Below are 17,959 nucleotides of genomic sequence, written 5' to 3' on the forward strand. Positions count from 1 at the left end.
CACTCCCCACAAGAGCTGGGGCCCTGCCGTGTTCGCTTTGAGGAGGGCGGTGCCCAGCCCTTCAAGTGGGGTGGCGTCCCAGATCTCTGCCAAGGCTTCAGGGCAGGCCAGGGGCAGCTTGGTGCTCTCCTCTGGGCATCACGCCGGAGCCCCTGGCTTGGGCCAGAGTCGGGGCACGCGGCCCCCCCTCGCCCAGGGGCACGCCACTGCCGGTGGGATGTCTGCCACCCCCTTTGGCTGCAGCCCAGCTGAATGTCTGCCTGAAAGGGGAGCACGAATGCACACCTACACACACACACACACACACACACACACATACACACTTACTTCTGGGTCTGCTATTTACCTGCCATTGGCAATGAAAGGTGAATAGTGGTCTCCATGGCGATGGTGGGGGGGCAACCGAGTGGGAGGCTGTAGAGACAGGAGGGAGGGGTGCTTCCCTCTTTACTGCAGTGCTGGTGGGGGGGAGGGTGTGTGCGTGTGTGTGTGTGTGCATCCATAGGCAAGTTGCCCACCCAATGCTGGACGTGGTCCATGGGCTAGCGGTTGGACCCCAACAGGCTGGAGGATGGCCACGATCCCCCTGCGTTGAGCAGCCAGTGGGGAGGGTGTTCCCTTGACCCTTGGGCTGGGTGCTTTTGGGGGGCCGAGACGCCATAGAGAGGTGACACCAATTCTCCACCCTTTTTCATTCCAGACTATGGAGAAGGTGCTCACTCAGTATGCTGTCATTATAAAAAATGATTTCAGCGCTTACTGCGATAAAGAGAATGTGGTGAGTATCCTGGAACGGTTGTTCCTCTTTCCAGTGCCAGGGCGCTCAGCCCTCCTCTGGCCAGAAGGGCACAGGATCGATCCCAGTGGGAGGAGCAGGCCCTCCTGCAAGCCAGACAGCCCCCCCCCCCGGAGGGGTGCAAAACCCACTTCTCTAGGCAGCCTCTGCCCGCTGTGCTCTGCCTGGCCATGGGGAGCCAAAGCGCTGCCCTCCCCAGAGGCTGGTGGGGGGTTTGGGCGGGCAAACAACTAGGGCTGGCAACGGGCGGGAGACACCCCGGGCCTCTCTTCTCCCCCGAATGGGGCCGGCCAGCCTTCCTGCAGCCCCGCTGCGGTCTGGTGCGGGTGGGCAGCCCCTCTTCTGGCCCAAGGCAGGTGGAGGAGGTCCCTTTCCAGGCTGGCCCCTGCCGCTTAGGTGGCTCGAGGACTGCACGCCTCGGAGCAGCTGCTCAAGAGGGGCATCTCCGTCAGCACAGGATCCGTTCAAACCCTATTGCTGCCTTTTTTTATAAGCACTGTTTGTGATTGCTGACCATCACTGAATAATAAATAACCTGAGAGATAAGCCACGGGGAGATTTCGGCTGCTCTTTCCACCCTTTCCGGGAGCGAGAGTGAGAGCGAGAGAGAGAGAGAGAGAGAGAGAGAGAGAGAGAGAGGAGAGGCCACCCGTTGAGCCAGGCTCGGCCCCGCCTTGCAGGGAGGGCCCAAGGGACTCTTGCAGAATGGGTGGGTGAGGAATTTGGGGGGCACAAACATAAAGCAAAGCAAAGCAAAGTGTGCTGCTTATATACCGCCCCCCCATAGCACTTCCAGCACTCTCTGGGCAGTTTACAAGTTAATTATGCAGGCTACACATTGCCACCACCCCCACCCCCAGCGAGCTGGGTACTCATTTTACCGACCTCGGAAGGATAGAAGGCTGAGTCAACCTTGAGCCGGCTACTTGGGATTTGAACCCCAGGTCGTGAGCACAGTTTTGGCTGCAGTTCAGCAGTTTAACCACTGCGCCACGAGGCTCATACAGGCTTGTCCTCGGGAGCTTCTCTCGAGGGGTGGGGGTTGCCTCGCAGAACTGCCCCCCTCCCCTCAGGATGCCGAGGCCCAGAAAGAGCAGCACGGGGGGGGGGGGGGTGCCGCCGTGGCCTGGTTTGCCAAAAGGCCAGGCTCTTGCCCTGCCCCAGGGGGTGCCCCCCCAGCTCGCTTCCCCCTTCCCCAGCCAGGCAGCGCAGGTCTTCCCAAAACCCACCCTCTCTCCGCTCGGCCCGGCCGCAGCTCCGCTTCACAGGCGCTCTTGTATCATCGGCAGCCCTGCATCCTGATGAACAACATCCAGCAGTTGCGGGTTCAGCTCGAGAAGATGTTTGAAGCCATGGGAGGGAAAGAGGTGAGTCTGGAGCCGCCGGACGGAGGCTTTCCGGGGACCATGAAAGGCTTGCCTGAGCCCCATAGGAACCCCCTCAGATGCAGAGGCTGATGGTGGGCGGCAGGGGGCTGGCGGCGGCTGCCAGCAGGGGTGTTACAGCTGGATGGGGGGTCTGCTGAGCCCCGCCGGACCTAGGCGACTTCGGCCTCGCTTGGCCAGGAGGTCCATGGGAGCCCCCTTCCTCCGTCCTGGAGGGACCTTCTCGGGAGGAAACCGGTGCGGACTGGGAGGGGGGGGAGTCTGGCCTGGCTCACCCCCTGGGTGGCAGCGCGGCTGGAGCGGAAGCACACGGGCCCACTTTTTCTTCTGGACATCTGGTCCCATTTCCTGTTCCAGAGGGACGTGAATGCTGGCCCGGCATAGCCCTGGTTGGTGGGCTGATTGGCTGGGGGTGGGGTGGGTCACAAGGCAGAGCCCCCCCCTGCCTCGGTGGAGATTTGGGGGAGTAGAGAGGGTTTTCTCTTTTGTGTTTTAATGTTAGGGAGCAGAACATGTTGATCCGAGTGAGGGGAGGAAAGATCCCTTTTCCGTTCAAATCCCAACAGCCCCCCTGAAGCAGGAAGGAGGGGGTGGGGGCAGGGAGGGGGGGACAGACAGCCTGGAATTCATCATCTCAGGACTCACCCCGCTGCGGGTTGGGGGGGGACTCCTGCTGCTCTTTTGCAACATGGAAGGGGGCAGGAACCGGGAGCAGCCGTCGGGTGGGGTGTCATGTTCTTGGGGGGGGTCATGGGAGCAGCGCAGGTCCTTGGGCAGACCCCCTCGGGCCTGGCCCAGCCCGCCCTGGGCTCCCTTCCGGGGCGCGGCCCTCTCTCCTCGCTCCCTTTGAGGCGTGCGTCTGCTGGGCTGCCTCGGCCTCCGGCCTCCGGTCTTGATGTCTGCTTGCTTCTCTGTGGGCTGTCCTGCCACCGGTTTCTCTTCTGTGTCCTGGCGCTCTGGTGTGGGCGTGGACGGGGGCAGGGGGGGCGGGGGAGGCGTGTGCCCATGCTTGTCTGTAATGTCTCATCCTGTCTTTGTCTAACACCTTGAACTTGCCATTCCTTGAGCAGAAGCAAGAAGGGGAGCGATTTTCATATGAGGTTTGTGCCCGTAAGCATCCGCTGTTCTTCTTCCTCCTCGCCTCCTGCCAGGGGGCTCAGCGCCACTGCACCGCCAGGGTCCCGCGTGCGCATGTGGATGCGTGTCTGCCACCCACAGGCTGTGCGCTCAGGGCCTGAAAGATCCACGGGGCCTCTGGGGCCCTGCTCCAGATCTTTTGAGGGGCAGCAGGATGGCTTCCTTCCCGGAAGGCACACAGCGGCCGAGCCGTGGTTGTCTTTCTAGCAAGGGGGCAGGACAGCAGACCCCCCCACCCCACCCCCCCACCCCCCTTGGCCTTTGAGCTAGTTCCACCCCACGGAGACGGGCCGGTAGTCTTGGCAAGCCGGCTGCGCCGGTGAGGGGTCCCTTTCGATGCACATCTGTGGCCCAGTCCATAAGAGAGGGACCAGGACAGGGAGGGGCATCATCTTTGAGGGTGAGATTGGCACATCTGGGCGCTCTCTCCCACGCGGAGAAGAAGCAGGCTTTCTCGCACACCTACAGCCGTGTCGCCTCACTCACTCCCACAGACGCCAGACCTGCTGTGGATCTCTCAGAAACTTCCCGGGTGGGATGTTTCACCGTCCAATATGGCTTCCACAAGAAAGTGTCCCATCATCAGCTGTGGCCCTGATCCAGCAGGCATTCACGTTGTTCTGAGCCCTGGCTGTTTCTGGGCTGTTCCCCCAGATTTTGCTCTGCCGTGGACCGTGGCCTCTTGGGGGGGTGGGCGCGCTCCCACATCAAAGGCGCAGCTCTGCTCATCTGGTCCTTCCCATTCCTCACAGCAGCACAGGGACAGGATGGAGCCCTCATGGCATCCCCACGCGTCACTCCCAGTGTGCAGAGGCTGGGAGAGAGAGAGAGAGAGAGAGACACGCACACGCACACACACACACACACACCCCATCTCTCGGTTTCCCTCTTCTGTGCCTTAGAAGAAAGCTGCCTTGCCTCCAGGCCTCGCCCTTTCCTTCCTTCCTTCCTTCCTTCCTTCCTTCCTTCCTTCCTTCCTTCCTTCCTTCCTTCCTCCCTCCCGCCCGCCCGCCCTCCTTCCTTCCTTCCTTCCTTCCTTCCTTCCTTCCTTCCTTCCTTCCTTCCTTCCTTCCTTCCTTCCTTCCTTCCTTCCTGCAGAGGAGGGCAAGCGGACGGCTCCCTTGCCCCCCACCCCAGATGTCCACGATAGAGGTGGGAGGCAGAGGCCACGTCCGTGGACAGGTGTTGCTCCTCCTCCGAGCATGAAGCGCCCGTGTTCAGACTGCAGATGAGAGTCCTTGCTTGTTCCTTGGGGAAGCCCAAGCAAGTGCTGGATCAGGCCTCGGTAGCTGTAGCAACCCGCTCCGTTCACCTCTGTGTCACTGTCTGAGTTGGCTGTGATGTGTGTTGGGCTCATGTGCCTGTGCTCAGAAGTCCTCGGGTGTTTTCAGAAATGAAATTAATCCTAGATCGTGGCAATTCTGTCTCTGGACTGTCCGTTCCGGCTGCTGACATCGTTCCCTGGCCAAGTCCCTCCAGAAACGGCTCCTCCCAGGCCCCCTGACCCTTCAGTGCACCATCCCTCACTCTGACCACACACCCTGACCGCGCGCGGGAGGGGGGGTGTCCACGCAACCCCGGGGTGTAGCAAAGGCAGCAGCACCAACTTTGGCAGTGAAATGCAAACGCCGGCACATGGACACGCACTGCCAGCTCACGCTCTCCTGGAGAGCTCTCGGCGTGGCCCGAGGGATGTCTTCTGTGCTCTCCGGGCAACAGAGCCACTGTGGCTGCCCCGCTGGGTGTGAGGGAGGCACACAAGCATGCCACAGTGCCTTGGATGCAGCCCAGGTGTGTGCTGAGTTTTTTGGGCTAAGCCATCTTCATCCGGATACCTCTGGAGTGAAAAAACAAACAAACCACGTCTTCCTCCCCTCCCTCCCTTCCTCTCTCCCTCCCGTGGCAGCATGATTCCCCCCCCCTCCACCCCACCCAAGTCCTCCACCACCACACCTTCTCCTGGCTGAACACTTTGCTTCTCATGACACTTAATGCAAACCAGCGTGGAAACTCTCCTGCCCCTCTCCAGGGCAAAAGGCACACAGCAGGCCTGCTCAGGCTTCCAGGCCGGGTGGCAACCAAGCACCCTTTCTGCACGGGCACTTGGAAACGGGAGAGGGTTCACCTGATTCTGTGGCACCTAGATAGAGGGGCTTGTGGCCTCTGTTTCTACCGAGTGAAATGGTGGCTCTAGAGGAAGCTGGGGAGGTGGCCATGGGTCTGAGCCCCCCCCCACACACACACACACACACCCTGGGCAATCTCCCTGGGACAGGCCTTTGGCGACCCTGCAAGCCCCCTCCCTTTCTGGGCCCTTGTGTGGGAGGATTTCCTGGTGGATTGTGCCCGGCACCTCCTCATCTTGCGGCTTCCACGTTGGTTTCCCATTAATGTCCCCTAACAGAGGAATGTCTTGACTGCCCTTCCTTCCGCTCCTCTGGGGAGTCTCTGAGGAGACACAGCAGGGGAAGCTCATGGCCCTGTTCTCTCTTTCAGCTGGACCCAGAAGCCAGCGCGGCCCTGAAGGAGCTGCAGGCCAAGCTGAGCGGCGTTCTGGATGAGCTCAGCATGATCTATGGGGCCAGGTGAGCTGCTCCCCTGGGGCCCTGTGCCTGGCAGGCCACGGCCACCGGGTCCGGAAGGCCCCACTGCAGAGAAGCCCACGTCACCATTGCCTGGACCTCAGAGCCAGGGCACATTCTGTGCCAATGCTCAGCCAGGCATGTGCCAGGGAGAACCAGGGAAGGACACATCTGGCCCTTGGCCTGCCCAGGGCAGGGCAGGATCCCACCGGCTAGGGCCACGGAAGCAGCCGGCGGGGCTCGGCATCAGCCACGGGAAGCCCTTCCGAGCCCTAAGGTTTTCGGTTTGCCTTGAGAACAGCTTTATAGAAACTGCCTTTTGCAATTTCTTTGCATCCAGAATTGTCAGCGTGGTTTTCAGAATACTCCCCCCCCCACCCTGCAGTCGTGTGAGTGATTTTTTTCCTTGACATTATCGTGTCCTTTCAAGGTGATAGTATGCCTAGCTTTTATAATCTGCTTTGTAAGCGGGGGTTTTTCCCCCTCAAAGGGCAGCTGGAAATATAGTCTGTCAGTAATCAAATAAGGGATATTTCTGGGTGCAGAAGCCATTTTTCAGTCAGTTTGTGTGGTGAGGGAAGGAAGGCGAAGCCACACGAGGAAGACAGAAGCTGTCCCCTTCCCGATGGGCCGGGAGGAGAGCCAGGGGTGTTCTGGCATGACTTTCCCCCACCACCACCCCCGGCCCTCCGCCAAAAAAAAACTGCCACGAGACGCTCAGTTTCCTGGGACCGGGAGGAGTCGGAAGGAGCCAAAGGGGGCTCAGCCAAGCCGCCGAGCCCTTTATGGGACCGCCACGTGGTCCCCAAGGCCACCTGGGTCCGTGCCCGGCTCCTCCACCTCAGAAAGCCTCAGAGGAAAAGGGCACCAGGATGGACTGGATAAAGGAGGCGCTTCCACTGCTCACCTGAGTGGGGAAGGTCCCCCCAGGGGAGGTCGTGGCCTGGACCACGTGGGGCACGGCTGTGGGGGACGTGGGGGGCGGCTTCGGTCTTGCCTCCACAGCGACCTCCTTCCTGCGTTTCCCTCAGTTTCCAGGCTGTCATTGAGGACTGTGTGAAGCAAATGAGTCTGGAGTTGAACCAGCTGAGAGGCAACGGGGCGGCAGCCGCCAACAAAAGCAGCGGCGGCGGCAGCAGCAACGCCATGGATGCTGAAGTGGTGCTGAGACCTCTGATGGACCTCCTTGACAAAACGTAAGCAGGGCAGGGACCTCAGGCAGCCCCATTCCTTGCAGGATGGCTGAGGCAGGGACAGTCGGGGGGGGGGTCCCCACCGCCGCCACCACCGTCTAAGGGCTCTCTCTGGGCGCAGAGGCGCTCAGCCGGGCTCCCCTGCCCGGGACCCTTTCTTCCATTCCCCAAACCCCTTCGGCCCGCCTTAGCCTCAGCCGTCCTTCACGGCCACTGGGAGCCCCCCCCCCCGGCGCTTGGGCCTCTGATGAGAGGATGGCTTTTGTGGCTTTGCAGCTTAAGCGTCTCGGCAAAAATCTGTGAGAAGACGGTCCTGAAGCGGGTCTTGAAGGAGCTCTGGAAACTGGTCCTGAGCAAAATAGAGAAGCAGATTGTGCTGCCACCGCTGACGGACCAAACGGTAAGTGGCCTGGAAGCGCCAAAAGGAAGATGGAGGCCGCAGGCCGTTCTCTGACGGATGGCAGCTAAATGGCTGCTAGTGCACTCCAGCCAGCCCGTGGGCTTCACACGGTAGAAGGGAGGCATGCCTGGCAAAGCCGGCCCCAAGGGTAGGGCAGGGCCTCGAGGCCCTGTTCTGTTTGGTTTGGGGAGAGGGTCAAGGCCATCCCCCCCACCCCTGCTGGACCACGGCAGGCTCAGGAAGAAGGCACCCAGGCCGCCCCCAGTAGATGGAGGGGGCCTCTTCCCCACAGCCCCCCCCCGACTCCAACTCCTCTTTCCTTTCTGTCCTCAGGGGCCCCCAATGCTTCTCAGCGCAGCCAAAGATTTCAGCCAACTCTCTAAGCTGAAGGTAAGGGCGGCCTTCCTCGCAGCCCCGCAAAATGGACGCAGGGCCGCTGCAGGAGCAGGAGGGGTCTCAACACATGGGCTGGGGGGGCAGCCTTTCCCCCCCCCCCGCGGTTCTTGGTCGCGCTCACAGGGCGGGAGACCCCTCGACCCTGGTCTCTCCTCCTGATGCCGGGAGGTAGCCTTTCCAGGGAGAGGGGCCAGGAGGGACACCCTGCCCGGCAGGATCCTCGCCAGAAGAGTCCAGCCGCTTGTGGCAACCAGCGCTTGCCTGCTGGCCTCTGCAAAGGCCCCGGCTGAGAGAGAGAGAGCTCATAGCTGCCGCCGCCTCCTCCTCCTCCTCCTCCTGCTGTTCTCCGCCAGTGGTAGACTGCCTCTCAACATGAAGGCTCCACGAGCACATCCCTTCCAACAGCCAGGGGGAAACTCTTTCCTCTTCCTCCTCCACTACTTGGCGAGTGTTGTCTGAAAACTGCCCCACTGGCCCCGGGTAGCCGTGAACCTCGGCCGCTGTTGATCGTGTGTTAAAAGCCACTCGGTTTGCTCACTGCTGGGCAGAGGAGCAGCTGATGCTCCCCACCGAGGGGGCAGAGGGATGATCCGAGCGCCCGGCGCTCAGAAACGTTCCTCCGTTGCTCCCACCCTTGCATTTCTTTTCAGGACCACGTCATTCGGGAGGACACCAAAAGCCTGACGCTGAGGCAGTGTGCAATCATGGACGTGGTTCTGGCAACCATTAAGGTACCACTTAGTTAACGTCCAACCATAGAGGTCGTCTCAGGTCTCCACATGTTGTTGGGTTCTCTTTGCTTTGTTTTGTTTTGTTTTCTTTTTTAACTTTGCCACAAAAGTGCAGAGCAGACAGTATTCAAATAAGGCACTTCTGTCTGCGCAAATCAAATGCAAGTCTCATATTGACAAGCACGGTGGCGTGTCAATTCCAGCCTCCAGTTTCTTTTAAGCAAATAGTAATCTGTGGCCTTTCATCGCTGTCGTCGCCGCCGCCACCGTCCGCCAAGTGCCTCTGTTTGCAGGCCTCTGGCAGCGTCTAGCCCTTTTTCCTCCCTCTCCATCCCAGGCAGGATGTCTGGAGACTTCCTTTGGGCAATTGTGTTTATTTTAGTCACCCCCAGTCAACAAGCAACCATTTCAAAGTTCGTCCTGCAAGGCAAGGAATTTTAAGAACACCCAAGGTGTAGTTGGAGGTCAGAAGGAAGTAGCATGTTCTGGTATTTCTTTGATCTTTTTGAGAAATTGACTTCAAAAAAGCACAGGAGAGGCCCAGGCTCATGAGATACTTTTTTTAAAAAAAGTTTATTGTGAAGGATACAGTTACTCAGTAACTGTATCCTTCACAATAAACTTTTTTTTAAAAAAAAGTTCCAAGACTTTTAAATCTGCACAACACAAGCGGTCCAGGAGTGCCGGGCTCTGCGGCTGCGGCTGCGGGTGTGTGTGTGTGTTGTGTGTGTGTGTCCTTCCTTCCCGCACAGAGACGACCCAAGCCGTGGGGCTCCCACCACGTGGGGTCAGAGGGGCCCTGAGACCCCTCACGGTTTGGTGATCTGTCTTCCTCAAGGCTGTCAAGGGGGGGTGAATTTCACAGGCCACACCCCCATCGCTGAACATCAATTCTGCCTTGAAAGATGGGTCTAATCAGGCATTTTTGCTCACTAATTGCCAGCTAATTAAGTTTACCTCCCAGCAATTCAACTCTGTTGGCTACCATCCAGCAAAGCTGGGCAGAACCGAGAGCAGAACTCGAGCAGGCTTCTTCGCCGGCGCTTCCACTGGCTCGAGGGGGGGATGATGCCTCCGGGGGGGGGCAGGCAGGCAGCCGGGCTCTCCCGCAGGAGCCATTCACAGAGTGGGCTTCACCTTTCTGTTAGGACCGTGGGTGGGGGAGGCTCTTATCCCAGCGGGGGCAGCAGAGGGAGAGCTCACCCACTAAGGCCTGGGGAGGTGGGGGGGGAGAGAGACCAGGCCAAAGTCTGTGCCCTTTCGCTCCTTTCCCATCCTGGCAGGGCAGTTGCTCAGAGGGCCAAGGCTGGCCACCTTTCCAAGTTCGGGTTCAAGTGGCTGAACGCCTCTCCTCTCCTCTCCTCTCCCCCTGGTTTCTGTTTTAGCAATACTTCCATGCAGGAGGCAGTGGGCTGAAGAAGAACTTCCTGGAGAAGAGTCCGGAAATGCAGTCCCTCAAGTACGCACTGAACCTTTACACTCAGCCCACGGACATCCTGATCAGGAAATTCATTGATACCCAGGTGGCACAAGGTGAGTGGGCTGCCTGGAGCCCGGAGCCCTCCCTCTTGGTGCTGGAGGGGAGCAGGGGGAAGGCCATCCTCCAGGGCCTGCCCAGCAGAAGCTGCACAGCAAGGCTAGTCTTCTGGGCTGATCAACAGCCTCTGCCTCTCGCCCTCCTCCTCTTGAAGGGGGGGGGTGGCCATTTCCTCATGGAGCGCAGAGAGAGAGAGAGAGACGGTGCCGCTGCCCCAGGAGAGATTTCAGGGTTCATGTTTTGCAACTTCAGAGGTCCGTTCAGGTCACTGAGTCTGGAGGAGAACTGGAGAGGCTTTTAGGGGGGCTTCCAGCTGGAGAAGCGGGTCTCCCTCCCCTCTTTACCAGAGCGCGCGCGCACCCACCCACCCAAATTGGCACTCGCTTTCTCCTGATGAGTAGCCAGGTGTCTGCAGGGGAGATGCGGCAGTGGAACAGCTCGCCTCTCGAGGTGGTGGGTGCCCCATGGGACAGCCTTCTGTCCGGGATGGTCTGAGGTCTCCTGCCTTGGGCTCCAGGGGGTTGGACTAGAAGACCTCCAGGGTTCCTTCCAACCCTACCACAATTCTAGGATTCTATGAGATGAGCCACAGAGACCAGCTTTCCATGTTCTACATAACGTGGGCCATCCGGCCAAGTGGGAAAGCGTCTCGCAACCACACTTGTGAGCCAGATCAGACATCTTGCAAAGCAGCAACAGTAGTAGTGGCAGTGGGGTGTGTGTGTGCGGCCGGGGTGAGGGCAGGATGCGACCGTGAGGACGACCTTGACTGTTTGGGTCCCCAAGGCAGGAGCACCTGTTCGGGATCCTCCACATCTCTGCCTCTCTTCCACCCTCTGTCATGGTGAGTCCTGCCTTCTTGAAAGAGAAGAGGTGACTTCCGGGGCATCTTGGAGCGAAGGGGAACTAGGCCCCTTCCCCGTTGGACAAAAGGCCTTGACCTTTGCCTCCACGCTTCAGCAGGCGGCAGGGCACCCAGCCACCAAGATTTCCTCTTCCTCTCGGTCCCCATTCCTCTTTGCATTGCCATGCATGAAGGAAAACTGAGCCACCCATTTCCAGACCTCTGTAGCTCTTCTGTTCAGAGCGGAAGAGGAAGAGGAGCTGAGCTCCTTCCTTAGGCGCCAGTCCTGCAGGATTTCTTCCTGGGATGAAACCAGGGCAGTTTGCCTTCAGAGGGATGGAAACGTGACCAGGACCGCCTGCCCCTTGGGCGCAAAGGCGTTTCTCAGTCCAGAAGATGGCGGTTTCGCAAAGAGAGCTTTGGGGGGAGGGGCAGGCAACCTGGCTTCATTTTATTTGGTTTTTCCTCGTTCAAGGCCCCTTTCCGCTCGCTGGAAATCCCCAGCGGCCAAGACAGCGGAGTCCTTAATCCGCTTCCTCCACAGACAGGGATGAAGTCTTCATTTTCCAATTACTTTCCATTTGTTTACAGTTGTGGGGGAATAATTGAAAAGATCTCCATTGTTCATCTCATTTAATCACTGTGTTTCTAGAAGACAGATTATGCCTCCCCCAAGACTTGCTTTCAGAAAAGCAACCTGTGGCAGGAATTTAAAGACAGCCGCACAGCAGCCTTTCAAAGCTCTTAGGTGCCTCCTGCCTTCTCTTTACCCATTTAGAGCCACCCGAGGCTCCGGCTAGACGCGCCACTTGCCCAGAAGCACCAGGCCTCTGGAGAGCAAGCTGGCCCTGACCCCACCCTTCGGGGTGACCATTTCCCCATCATCCAGGGTGGCCCCCAGTTCCAGAGGCCAGAGGAGGCGGAAGCACCGTTGGGGCACCCACCGTCCCGTCCGTCCCGTCCCGTCCCGTCCCTGACACATTGGCTTTTGCTGGCAATAGAGGTGATGCCCACCCAGCCACAGTCCCAGGAAGTGGCCAGAAGGGCCGGCGGCAGAGGTCACGTGGCACCATGTGGGTCTGAAGAGAAGCCAATCCATCAGGCATTGGCAGAAAAGTCTCATCCAGAGTCGGTGCTGGTGCTGGTTGCTTCCTCCTTTTCTGGAGCTCAGTCCTCTGCTTACCTCAGCTTCTTGGTGGGAAAGAGTTTTGGGAGATGGGGAAGGCCCTTCAGGCTAGGCTGGGGTCCCTGAAATCAGTATCTTCCCCTCTGGGGGGTGGTCACTGCAGGTTGTTTGCTCTCTCTTTCAAAGATGACTAGAGGTGGGGAAGAGGGCCTGTCCTTCTCCTCGATGATGGCAGAGTCCAACCGACTCAAAAACTGTTCCTGGGGGGGGCAGGGGTGGTCTTAGCTGACCGTGTGAAGCCCTGGAGACCCACAGCCTGGCCCAGGACAAGATGGGTTCGCCTGTTTTAGCAGGAGAGCTTAGAACTTCTGTGGAAGCTGAAGGGAAGGCCCGGCCCTGAGGGAACGCTTCACAGGGAACGCCTGTCTCCCCATTTTCACCGAGGGGGGGGCCTGGTCCGCCCTCTGGCCTGTGGGGACAGCCTGAAGAAGCGCCTGCTTTCCTCCACTGGCCAAAGCCATAAAGCCCTTCACTGCAGATGGAGGAGGGAGGGAGGGAGGGAGGGAGGGATAGAGGGAGGGCCATCTTGCTTTCATGTTGCTGCAGTCGGGTCTTCAAAAACCCTGGCAGGGATCCTTCAGGATGCTGATCTTGATGTCAAAGAGCGCAGCTCCTCGGCTATTCCTGAAACTCTTCCCTCTCACTTTGCCCCCCCCCCGCACACACACACAGACACACACGCACCAACCTCACTGCCATCGGAAACCAAGCCGGCACGACCTCCCTCTGAAATTATTTCCTACGCTGCCTCACCACCTGCTTTTGCACCCGGCTGGGAACCTTGCTTGTTCCTCCTCCTCCCCACGGGTGTTTTCTGCTCTCATGGAGACCATCTGGAAAATGACAGAGGCGCTGGAGCCAGAGCCCCCCTCCTCTCTCTCGGGGGAGGGGAGAAAGTGGCCAGAAAGGACCTAGTTTTGCCTCCCAGTTAGGACCGGGGGTGGGGGCCTCATTTCCAGGCCTTCACCCTCTTTCCGGGCTCCCCTTATCTTCTCACGGTTCCTCCTGGCTGCTTAGAGTCAGGAAGGGTTCCCTGCCCCCCCCGTCCAGCCAGTGTTTTCCCTTCCAGAGGCCTGAAGCCCCATCTGGGCCCTCGGGGTGCCCACCCTCAAGACACCCCCTCTCCTCCTCTTCCCCGGCAGGCCAGGCGACCAAGGACGACACCGCCGGGGAGATCAACCTGCAGGTGGACCTGAACCCACAGCCCGGAACGGGGGAGCAGAAGGTCACGGTGAAAGGTGGGTGGCCTGGCCCTCTGACCCCTGGCGGCCCCTGCAGAGGGACCCTGCCCTGGACTGGGGTGCCTTTGGAAAGGCCGTTCCTGGGGTGGGGGGTGGGGGGTCTGTGCAGAGAGGAGGGGCTGGGCTACAGCCCCCCCCAATGGCAGGAGGCAGGCGCCTCCTGTGCCCTCTCCCCTTTGTCTGCTCAGCCCGGGTGTTGCGAGGGGGGGGGAAGCCCTTAGGAAGGGCAGCTTCTGAAGGCGAGGAGGCGAGAGGTCCACCCAGGGCCAGGAGGCTTGGCAGTTTTGAACCCTACGTAGACTTTGGTGTTCTGGGGGAAGGAGGGGAGGTATGGCTTTAAAATGTGGAGGGCGAGCTCTGCTTGTTCTACCCCAAAGTCCTGCCCTGTTGGTGTGGAAGATGGGCATCGGTTATTGGAGGGCAGCAGAGTTCCCCTCAGGGACGTGGTGGCGCTGCGGACTAAACCACAGAAGCCTGTGCTGCAGGGTCAGAAGACCAAGCAGTCATAAGATCGAATCCACGCGACGGAGTGAGCTCCCATCGCTTGTCCCAGCTCCCGCCAACCTAGCAGCTCGAAAACATGCAAATGCAAGTAGATAAATAGGGACCACCTCGGTGGGAAGGTCACAGCGTTCCGTGTCTAAGTCGCACTGGCCATGTGACCATGGAAGATTGTCTTCGGACAAAACACTGGCTCTATGGCTTGGAAACGGGGATGAGCACCGCCCCCTAGAGTCGAAGACGACTGGACAAAAAAAATTGTCAAGGGGAACCTTTACCTTTACCTTGGAGTTCCCCTCACAGGCATGAGAAGAGGGCTTTTGGAACAACCCAATGCTCCTGTTTTGCATTTGGCCGGTGTCTGTTCCGGCTATTTGTGGGACTACCTTAACACACACGCCCCTGACCGGGGCCCATTTGCCTTTTGTAAACGCAAAAGGTGTCGCTCGCTGCCTGCCCCCCCCCCCGGCCTCTTAGCTTCTGCGTAGGGAACAGTCAGAAAGGAGTGACTGCCTTCCTTTCCGTTGTGCCTCTCTGCTTTGGGGGCTCCATCTAAGGCCCTCAACTCTCACCGTCCGTACGTTTGTATAATCAATCATTGTTTTTGTTTGCAGTTATAGCAATTAAAAATCTCAACTGGCAAACGAGTTCCATGTTCCGGCCCTTTGTGGAGGTTTGCCTTCTGGGACCCAACCTGAGTGACAAAAAAAGAAAACACAGCACCAAAACCAAGAGCAACACGTGGTCTCCCAAGTACAACGAGACCTTCCAGTTGTAAGTGCTGCTCTCTGAACGTGGCTGGGCTGGTGGGCGTGCAAAAACTCTGTGTGTGTGTGTGTGTGTGTGTGTGTGTGTGTGTGTGTGTGTGTGTGTGTGTGTGTGTGTGTGTGTGTGTGTGTGTGTGTGTGTGTGTGTGTGTGTGTGTGTGTGTGTGTGTAATTCTGACCCGCTGTGCTGTCTCTCTCTCTCTCCCTAGCCTTTTGAGCAGCGATGAGAGGCCCGGATCCTATGAGCTTCACCTCTCTGTGAAGGATTACTGTTTTGCGAGGGAAGACCACGTCATCGGCATGACCGTCCTCCAGCTGCGTGGCCTGGCAGAGCGTGGGAGCAGTGCCGCTTGGCACCCGCTGCTCAGGAGCATCCACATGGACGAGACAGGGCTGACCATCCTCCAGATACTCTCTCAGAGGACCAGTGACGACGTTGCAAAAGAATTTGTCAGACTCAAGTCAGAAACACGGTCTGTGGAAGAAACTGCCTGAAAAACTCCCCCCCGCCGCCAATAATCGTCAGCGCCAAGATCCGTGACCTCATCTTACCAACGTCTGATTCATGCATGCGTGTGCAACTCTGTGGGAATGTTTAACTCTGTTTCCGTGTTTGCCAGAACATAAAAGTGCTATATTTGCAAGGTATGTCCAAGAGCTGTCAACCTTTTCTACATGTTTGGGTCCTTGACAAAAAAAAAAGAAAAAGTAATTGTTCCAATGAAGTGCCAAAACTGCAAAAACGAGCACATTATTCATGGCATCTTTTTCAGTGTTGATTTTGTCCCATTTCCAGCTCCTCCTCCATTTCCCAATTGCCCCGTGAGGTTTTTTGGGTTGTTCCATTAGCTGTCTCCGTTAATCGACCACGTGGGCCACTCCGCGGCCCCACCCGCCTATCTTGGACGTTTGACCGAAAGGCCAGTTTCCATTTTATGCAAACTCCATTTTAAATCTTACTTCCCAAAAACTTTTTCTACCATAACTTACAGATGCAGTTACTTCAAGGAAGAGTTTGTAATTTTTATAATTGCTAATACAAAGAAATGATTTTTGCATACAAACTTTAAAAAAGAAAAACAAAGGTGGAAATGTTTTGTGCTGACCTTTTTTTTCCAACCTTTCATATTTATCACTGTGAAGAAGAATGCTGTCTGAAGCCAGTTCTCAAGAAGCCTCAGCACGCTTGTGACTGATCTCTTGAGATAACTTTATTCTCCCAAACTGCCAAGGTAACACAACCTTTGTGTTAAAGGGGTGCAACAATTTGCTACAGGCATGAGGGGCAGGGGGGCGCATAGGGACTGACCCTCCCCCACAGAAGGGTCCCCTCTCATTCCAGTTGGAGAACCTCAGCCGGCAAGGGGGGGCAGGCTTCCTCCCCCAGAGAAGTGAGTGATGAATGGGAAAGGCCTTGTGCCCATCAGGAAGATGGGGGGGATGCGCGGGGGGGCAATGGGAGGGGATGCTGGCAAAGAGTGCAGGCAGTCGTCTTTGGCTCAGGGCGCCCAGGATGTCCTCTGGGCAGGTGCTCCTTGGGGAGGCATGTCAAGAGCCACTTTTGAGGGGCTTAATGTGGGAGGAAGCACCCCCACCCCACCCCCACATACACACCCAGGTGCTCTTCCCCATATTTCTACAGCACAAGAGTGGCACAAGAGTTCTAGTACATGACATGCTGCTGGAGGATACAGGGTTAATGAGATGGAAGGTGCTGGTTTGGTGGTTTCCATCTGAAGATCATTCTTAAGAAGCAACTTTTGCTGTTAACATTTTTCACTTTGGCCATTACAGATATAGTTTTACATACTTAGCTGGAATCTCAGTTAAGTGCTTTATTTCTTATTTTTATTTTCTTAAAGGTTTAAAGGTTTCTACTTATGCAACATGCCTGTGTCTTGCACCGAGGCAAAAAATAAAATAAAATAAATATTGATGTGCTATAAATATGTTTCATGAGAAATTGTAAAATAAAGCAAGAAGAAACTGCTTTCCACCTGTCCCCTTCCTCTGTTTTCCCCAGTTCCAGAGAAGCGCTTGAGAGTTGAGGGCGGTTGGAAGGGGAGTCTCCCATTGTCTTCAACACGGAGAAGGTCCAAGGCTGCTCTACAGCTGGGCAGAAGAGGGTCTTGCTCAGAGAGGGTCTACGTATAGGGCTGCTGAGTTCCCTAGGGAGACCAACACCGTCTGATATGAGAACCCCACATTTATGGCTTTCCAGGGTTCAGGGAGTCTGCGGAATACCTCAGCACCACTAGGTCACCTGATGAGATACCACCACCACCGCTGCCCTGCTTGCCTAGCAAGTAGAGGCTTCTCCCTTCAGCTCTCCTCCTCCTCTTCTAGCTCTTGCATTCTTTGGTTAACTTGCCCTCATTGGTGGCACATCTGTCCACCTTTGGGGAAAGAAGAAAACCAGGAGAATCTAGAAACGCCCAGGCTCAGCCCACAGGGCGCCTGCAGGGCTCGGAGCCCAGGCCATGGTGAGTAGCAGAAGTTCAGCCCCAGAAGAAGGAAGCCTGCTTCTGTTGGGACAGAGAAATGCACACAGGGAAAGCACAGGCACCCTCTCCTCCTTCCTGTCATCTCTCTCTCTCTCTCCTCATTTACGGGAGGTCCCCTTGTACACCTCACAGGGAATTCAGGTTAATTCAAAGGTTGAGATTTGGTTTAATCAGGGAGAGAGAGCCTTGTCTGCTCTGCAGCCTTCAACGCAACAGCTCTGAAATAGCAGAAGGGTCCGAGAAGGCTCTAAACAGGCCGGTTGAAGGCGGCCAGAGGATGTCGGCTCCCGTTGGCGAAATGCACCGTTTCCATCCAAGCCTGGGAGGGGGGAGGGGGGGTGGGAGAGGAGCCGCTGCCACTGGGGATGCTGATGGAGCGGGTCCTGCATGCTGTGGCCCCGCTCGATTCTGCCAGCGCCCTGGGACCTTCAAAGGGAACCCCGGCGAGCGTTCCCACCCTTCCTTCCACCAATGGCCCCCGTGAGCGCTCCCTGCCCTCTCAGGTCGTCCTGGGTGCCCCTGTGGAGGCTGTGGGCCCTTCTGCTGCTCTGACTGGGCCGGCGACTGAAAGGCCAGGGACCTCTTCCCTTCGGACACTGGGCAAGTGAGGAAGGGGCCGTGGGTCTCCTGGTTATGGACGCCCTGCCCGCGAGGAACATGCGACAATCAGACCAGACATGGGTGCCAAGGCCAACCTCCTTTAGTTTTTCATCTTCTCCCCCCCCCCCACGTCCCATCTCTTATCATCCTGAAGCTGTG

At 57.7% G+C, this 17,959-nt stretch overlaps 1 protein-coding gene across 2 annotated transcripts in view; it reads left to right on the plus strand.

Annotated features, from left to right (window-relative positions):
- The window catches only part of UNC13C (unc-13 homolog C), a 62,395-nt gene extending 45,708 nt beyond the window's left edge, over positions 1–16,687 (plus strand). Inside the window, exons 21-32 of one of the 2 annotated variants that reach the window (XM_078381132.1) lie at positions 701–778; positions 2,086–2,163; positions 3,252–3,281; positions 5,815–5,903; positions 6,932–7,096; positions 7,370–7,493; positions 7,827–7,883; positions 8,540–8,620; positions 10,006–10,153; positions 13,330–13,425; positions 14,544–14,703; positions 14,906–16,687. In XM_078381132.1, coding sequence (XP_078237258.1) covers positions 701–778; positions 2,086–2,163; positions 3,252–3,281; positions 5,815–5,903; positions 6,932–7,096; positions 7,370–7,493; positions 7,827–7,883; positions 8,540–8,620; positions 10,006–10,153; positions 13,330–13,425; positions 14,544–14,703; positions 14,906–15,191 — 1,392 coding nt within the window. In that variant the 3' untranslated portion in view covers positions 15,192–16,687. The remainder of the gene's footprint in view (positions 1–700; positions 779–2,085; positions 2,164–3,251; positions 3,282–5,814; positions 5,904–6,931; positions 7,097–7,369; positions 7,494–7,826; positions 7,884–8,539; positions 8,621–10,005; positions 10,154–13,329; positions 13,426–14,543; positions 14,704–14,905) is intronic. The other variant, XM_078381131.1, reaches the window with a different exon arrangement.
- The last annotated feature ends 1,272 nt before the right edge of the window (positions 16,688–17,959 follow it).

Source organism: Pogona vitticeps, chromosome 12, assembly GCF_051106095.1.
Source record: "Pogona vitticeps strain Pit_001003342236 chromosome 12, PviZW2.1, whole genome shotgun sequence".
In the NCBI taxonomy this organism is placed as follows: domain Eukaryota; kingdom Metazoa; phylum Chordata; class Lepidosauria; order Squamata; family Agamidae; genus Pogona; species Pogona vitticeps.